Source organism: Perca fluviatilis, chromosome 4 (genome assembly GCF_010015445.1).
Source record: "Perca fluviatilis chromosome 4, GENO_Pfluv_1.0, whole genome shotgun sequence".
NCBI classification, from domain to species: Eukaryota; Metazoa; Chordata; class Actinopteri; order Perciformes; family Percidae; genus Perca; species Perca fluviatilis.
Window position 1 is genome coordinate 44232429 of NC_053115.1, and position 7500 is coordinate 44239928.

The window sequence follows — 7500 nt, forward strand, 5'->3', positions numbered from 1 at the left end:
AATGAGCTTTCCTTAGGATGTGCCATTTCTGTGTCTGTAGTTTTAAATGCTATTGAGGATGAGAGGGGGGGGCAAGGTGGAGGGTGGGGGTGTGGCCTTGACCAACTGCCACTTTTCTCATTTGAAAGCCATGATGTCTCTCTCTCTCATGGGTGGGCCAAATTCTCTGGGCGGGCAAAGCAGAGAAAGGGGAGGTAACCTTTCTCCTTATGACCTCATAAGGAGAAGATTCTTGATTGGTCCATCTGAGCTTTCATTTTCTCAAAGGCAGAGCAGGATACCCAGGGCTCGGTTTACACCTATCACCATTTCTAGCCACTGGGGGACCATAGGCAGGCTGGGGGAACTCATATTAATGTTAAAAAAACTCAAAGTGAAATTTTCATGCCATGGGACCTTTAATAAAGTTTGTGCGATCACCTTCAGCTGACGAGTGTCCACAAAGTTCCTCTCGGGACGCTCTGCAGCCTGCTGGATCTGAGACAGGAAGAGAGGAAAGATTTTGGTATGTTTGTTTGCAACAGCTTAATAATACATACATATATGAGAACATAAGAAACAGAAGTGTCAAAAAAGTGCCAAAAAAATGTCAAAAGTGTGGCCGGGTTAGCTCAGTTGGTAGAGCAGGCACACATAGATAGAAATTTACTCCTCGACGCAGCAGCCGCGGGTTCGACTCAGACCTGCGGCCCTTTGCTGCATGTCATTCCCCTTCTCTCTCCCCTTTCATGTCTTCATCTGCCCTCAAAAAATAATCTTAAAAAAGGGGGTCAAAAGTGTCAAAAAAACATTTTAAAATGTGCGAAAAAAGCGCCATTAAAGCGTTTAAAAAAGGGCGTTGAGGTGAGTTCTGCAACTGTTATTTTAAACTCCAGTATATAGTAGATTTAAACATGTGAACATAATAAACATGAGAACATAACGCAGGATGCTGTAACCTGTTAATATGTTCTCTTATGTTTAACATACTAAGTACATAATAACATAATAAAGATGATTGATGTCCCTGACCTCCTGGATCATGCCGATGAACTCGGAGAAAGCCCAGTTCAGTTGGTTCAGGACGCTGTTGAGGAACGAGGCAGCCATGTCTTTATCCACGCTCAGCAGCTCCGCCATGTGTCTCTGCAGCAGCAGGGACGGACACGGCTCTGCACCAATCAGAGGACAGGAGACAGGTCAACAACTGCACCAATCAGAGGACAGGAGACAGGTGAACAAACGGACCAATCAGAGGACAGGAGACAGATGAACAAACACAGTTCATCACAACTAAAGGACAGGAATTAAGTCTGTCGAAAACGTCAAAAAAGCGTTGTGTTGAAAATATAAAAAGCATCCCAAAAAGTGTCATAAAAGCATAAGAAAACGTCTCAAAAACGTCCAAAAAAAAAAATCGGCAAAAAAAAAATGCTGAAAATGTAATAAGTTTGAAAACAAATTTTAAAAAAAGTGTAAAAAAGTCACAGACACAGCTCTGACAGATGACAGGGAGAGAGGACCAATCAGAGGACAGGAGACAGGTGAACAAACGGACCAATCAGAGGACAGGAGGTGTAGCTTGCTAGCTACAAGTTTGTTGTGGTTTCCTGAAATCAATGGATGCTGGATATCAGGCAGTTACCGTGGAAATGTACTTCCATTGATCCAGACTATCTGAGAGGTAAAATGGCTGTTTTGTCAAAGGAGTCTGGTGTGTTTGCAGAGAGCGATGTGCTGCTGTGGACGGGGGAAGAACTAAACAGATTTAATTTAGACACCTAAAAGCATCTATATCAGTTTAAGTGTAAGCCTGCTGTCAGTGACTTTATTCATTTTTTTGTCGCCTTAACAACTTTTGAAGCTTTTATTTCCATCCTTTTCCCTTGCTGTCAGACAGCTCTTTACAACAGGGAACTGAAGCTGTTATCTCTGCTCTCTTCAAAGCCACCAGACTCCTTTGACAAAAACATAATTTTCTGGTTTGAGGTGACCTTTAAAATATTCCCCGTTATTAATACGAAATAAAGGGTGAAAGGAGAGTTGAGAGGATTAACAGGAGCAGAGAGACGGACACAAAGAGAAGGACAGAGAGAAGGAGAAAAAGAAGACAGACGGGAGACTCTCCGTTGGGAGATGAGTGTTCATCAAGTCTAATAATCCCTGTGTTTTCTCCTCTCTGCCTCCCACAAGGATCTGATCTGAAACACTTTATTACCCTGCAGACACACACACACAGAGGTCACACTAACAACTACACATCTTACTGTCTTTATACTTCTATCCCGTCCACGTTTCAGAGGGAAACACTGACACACTTGTCACTTTTTGCCTCTTTTTACTAGTCTTTTGCTGCCATTTTCAACATTTTTGTAAATTTTTTCGACGTCGCTGTTTCGACTTCAATGTAAAAAAAATCTGCGTTTTTTTTGTCCTTTTTGTTTTGAGTTGAAAGCTCTCCGGTGGGAGACGAGTGTTCATCAAGTCTAATAATGTCTAATAATCCCTGTGTTTTCCTCTCTGCCTCCCCCTTTATTATCCTGCAGATACACACACAGCTGGAGCTTTACGACATTAGATCTAGTAATACAGTACATGGTATAGGATGATACTCGCTTCGGTGGCCAATCTTTGGCTTTATTCTACTATCTGCCAGCTGGAGTTTTTTATGCACAATGCGCCATGCATGTTGATTTTCTGCGGTCAGATTCGGACAACCATCCACTAGCATTATGCTGCTGACCCTCTGCAAATGTACATCAGTTCCAAATATCATAATCGCTCTCCTTGATTACTAGTAATCAGTATCGCTATCCCAGAATGCATCTGTGGGGTAGCCAGACCTTACTCCACAGCGCTGTGGAGATAGAGTTGGACATGAGAGACCCTAACCCTAATATACAGGGGGGGAGGCAGACAGAAACTTTGGGAACAACCGAACAGAAACGGGAGCAATGGAAAAAGAAAACTTACTTTGGAAACTAGCAATGGACAGATCTCCTGAAAGGCATGCAGATAGATGAAGAAACCATGCAGATAGATGAAGAAACCATGCAGATAAATAAAGAAACCATGCAGATAGATGAAGAAACCATGCAGATAAATAAAGAAACCATGCAGATAGATGAAGAAACCATGCAGATAAATAAAGAAACCATGCAGATAAATAAAGAAACCATGCAGATAAATAAAGAAACCATGCAGATAAACAAAGAAACCATGCAGATAAAAGATAAATGAAGAAATGTCCTTCTCTTTGTGTCCGTCTCTCTGCTGTGGTTTTACTTTTTAAAATGATGGTCAGAAAACAACAAAGACTCTCTGCTGCTTCCTAAAATAAAATGATGGCATTTGTCTCTTCAAACACACACACACACACACACACACACACACACACCACACACACACACACACACACACACACACACACAGTTAATTGAAACTGTAAATCAACCGGAGATGTAGTAAAAATAAACCCGGAGGAGAGAGGTAGTCATGGCCTCGATTTATTTATGGAAATCCATGAAAGGAAACAAAGAATCGGACCTGAACATAAACTCAAAATCAAAACACTGACAGAAGGGATGTAGACACAGAGAAGTCTGAGGGGTCGTTAGAACATTATTCAGAATAACTGTGCTTAAATAAAGAAATAATCTTCCCTCTCATACAGACACATATGAAACCAAACTCATTCATATACACAACTGAAAAACTCACACAAACAACTAATCATTTTATGCTTACATACTGAAATGCTTTCAAACAAAGAAGCGTTTCACTTGTATGTGTTAAGCCCAATGTATGCTTCTGGGTTAAATCGACTCTGTGGGAAAGCACGTAGGTACTGTCCCTACGTGGAGATACTGACCCTACGCGGGTACGCGGGAGATAAGACCCTCCCGGGTACGTGGAGATACTGACCACGCCGTGGTGGAGTAGAGACCCACTGGGTACTTAGAGACCCTACCGTGGATGGAGACAGAGACCACCGGTACGGAGATACTGACCCTACCGTGGGTCGTAGAGAGACCCCGTAGGGAGATAGACCCTACGCGGGTACGTGGAGATAGAGACCCTACCGGGTACGCGGAGATACTGACCCCACGGGTATGGATAGAGACCCTACCGCGTAATGGAGACAGAGACCTACGCGGTATGTGGAGATACTGACCCTACCCGTAAGCAATGGATACTGACCCTACGCCGCGTGTAGTGCTGGGATACTGACCCTACTGCGGGCCGGATACGACCCTACCGTGGGTAGCGGGAGATACTGACCCTACCGTGGACGTGGAGATACTGACCCACGCGGTAAAGGGAGAGATACTGACCACACGGGTATGTGGAGATAAGACCCTACTGCGGTACTGGGATAGAACCTACGCGGGTGGAGATACAGACCCTACGCCGTGGGTACGTGGAGATACTGACCCACCCGTGGACGCGGAATAGACCTACCGGGTACTGGAGACAAGACCACGCCGTGGGTACGTGGAGATACTGACCCTACGCCGTGGGTACGTGGAGATAGAGACCCTACGCCGTGGGTACGTGGAGATAGAGACCCTACGCCGTGGGTACGTGGAGATACTGACCCTACGCCGTGGGTACGTGGAGATAGAGACCCTACGCCGTGGGTACGTGGAGATAGACCCTACGCCGTGGGTACGTGGAGATAGAGACCCTACGCCGTGGGTACGTGGAGATAGAGACCCTACCGTGGAGCGGGATACTGACCCCACCGTAGTCCGTGAGATAAACCTACGCGGGTACGCGGAGATAGACCCATACCGTGATGCGTGGAGATACTGACCTACGCCGTGTAGATACCGACCTACCGGGTACGTGGAGATACTGACCCTACCGTGGGCAGGAGATACGACTTAAGCCGGGTACGTGGAGATAAGACCCACCCGTGGGTAATGGAGATAGAACCCTACCGGGGTACTGGAGATACTGACCACGCGGGCATGGAGATAGAACCCTAGGGGTACGCGTGGAGATACTGACCACACCGTGGGTACGTGGAGATAGAGACCTCCGCGGGTAGCGTGGAGATATGACCCCACCGTGGTACTGGAGTAGAGACCCTACCGTGTATGCGATACTCCCTACCGGTCCGGTGAGACCTCCGTGGGTACTGGAGATACTGACCTACCGTGGACGTGGAGATAGACCCTACCTACCGTGGGTACTGGAGATACTGACCCTACGCGTAGTAACGTGGGTACGAGATATGCCCACTACCGTGATTGGAGATACAACTAGAGGGAGCGGGTACGGATACGACCCTACGCAAGTACGCTTGGAGATAGTGACCACCGGGCGTGGAGATATGACCCTACCGTGGGTAGCGGGAGATACTGACCCTACGGGACGTGGAGATATGACCACGCCGTGGGTACGGGGAGATAGACAGGTACGGGAGATAGACCCTACCGGGTAGCGGGAGATACGACCCTACGCCGGGCATGGAGATACGAGACCCTACCGTGGGTACGTGGAGATAGAGACCCTACGCCGTGGATACGTGGAGATAGAGACCCTACGCCGGGTACGCGGAGAAGACCCCACTAGACGGACGCGGGAGATAGGACCCTACCGTGGGTACGTGGAGATAGACACGCCGTGGGTATGTGGAGAAAGACTACCGGGGGTGCTGGAATAGAGACCCTACGCCGTGGGTACGTGGAGATACTGACCCTACGCCGTGGGTACGTGGAGATAGAACCACGCCGGTGCGGAGACCCTACTATAGGAGATAGCCCTACGCCGGGTACGAAAAAAGAAGCGGGTAGCAAAAGGAGCGGGAGACCTACCGTAGTGCGGAGATAGAGACCCTACCGGGTAATGGAGATACGACCTGGGTAGCGGGAGATAGAGACCCTACGCCGTGGGTACGTGGAGATAGAGACCCTACGCCGTGGGTACGTGGAGATACTGACCCTACGCCGTGGGTACGTGGATAGAGACCCTACCGTGGTACGTGGAGATATGACCCACGCGTGGAATGCGTGGAGATAGAGACCTACTGGGTACGTGGAGATAGTGACCCCGTGAGGGCGTGGAGATACAGACCCTACGCCGGGTAGCGGGAGATACTACCACCCGGGACGGGGATAGAGACCCACGTGGGACGCGGGAGATACTGACCCTACCCGTGAAGTACGTGGAGATACAGACCCTACGCCGTGGGTACGTGGAGATACAGACCCTACTGCGGGTAATGGGAGATACTGACCCTACGCCGGGGTAACGTGAGATATGACCCACCGTAAGTACGTGGAGATAGACCTCACCGGGTATGCGGGTGATACCGACCCTACCCGTGGGTAATGGAGAGACCCTACCGCATCGGACCCTACGGGGAATGGAGATAAGACCCTACCGGGGCGTGGAGATAACCCACCGGGCTGGAGATACTGGACCATGGCCCGGTACGTGAGATACGACCCCACGCCTGGTACGGAGATACTGACCCTACACCGTGGGTACGGGAGAAGACCCTACGCGGTCGTGGAGATAACCCACCGTGGTACGTGGAGATAGAGACCCTCCGTGGTACGTGGAGAGACCACGCCTGGGTACGTGGAGATAGTGACCCACCGTGGGTACGTGGAGATGAGACCGGCGTGGGTCCCCACGGGTGTGGAGATATACCGCCGTGGCGTGGAGATAGACCACCGTGGGTACGTGGAGATAGAGACCCTACGCCGTGGGTACGTGGAGATAGAAACCCACGCGTGGAAGGTGGAGATAGAGACCACCGGGTACGTGAGATAGAACAAGTACTAGATATACCCACCGTGGGTAGTGGAGATAGAGACGTGGGTGGAGATGCAGAACCACTGGGTGCCTGAGATAGCTACCCACGCCGTGGTACGTGGAGATAGAGACGCCTGGCCTGGAGAGCATGACGTGGAGATAGAGACCACCGCCAGCCGTGGTACGTGGAGAGATAGAACCGACCGTGGTACGTGGAGACCACCCGCGGTACGTGGAGATAGAGACCACGCCGTGGTACGGAGTGGAGACACCGTGGAGTGGCGGAGATGAGCCACACCGTGGCGTGGAGATACACCCTGCCGTGGAGATAGACCACGCCGTGGTACGTGGAGATACGGACCCTACGCCGTGGGTGGCCGTGGAGAGACCCACCGGTGGTACGGAACAGTGGGAGATAAGACCCTACGGGTACGTGGAGATAGAACCAGGCCGTGGAGACTGAGTACGACCCACGCCGTGGGCGTGGAGATACGACCCTACGCCGTGGTACGTGGAGATAGGACCCTACGCCGTGGCCGTGGAGAGTGGACCGCATGGAGACACGCCGTGGCCGTGGAGATAGAGACCCTACGCCGTGGGTACGTGGAGATACTGACCCTACGCCGTGGGTACGTGGAGAGAGACCCTACGCCGTGGGTACGTGGAGATACTGACCCTACGCCGTGGGTACGTGGAGATACAGACCCTACGCCGTGGGTACGTGGAGATACAGACCCTACGCCGTGGGTACGT

General features: G+C 50.1%; 1 protein-coding gene across 4 annotated transcripts in view; it reads right to left on the bottom strand.

The window, feature by feature from the left end:
• LOC120557074 (E3 ubiquitin-protein ligase RNF123) overlaps positions 1–7500 on the bottom strand; it is a 124627-nt gene that overhangs the window by 62129 nt on the left and 54998 nt on the right. For 3 of the 4 annotated variants that reach the window (XM_039797097.1, XM_039797096.1, XM_039797099.1), the window contains 3 exons: positions 2953–2979; positions 1012–1151; positions 421–477 (listed from right to left, as the gene is read on the bottom strand). In XM_039797097.1, coding sequence (XP_039653031.1) covers positions 421–477; positions 1012–1151; positions 2953–2979 — 224 coding nt within the window. The remainder of the gene's footprint in view (positions 1–420; positions 478–1011; positions 1152–2952; positions 2980–7500) is intronic. The other variant, XM_039797098.1, reaches the window with a different exon arrangement.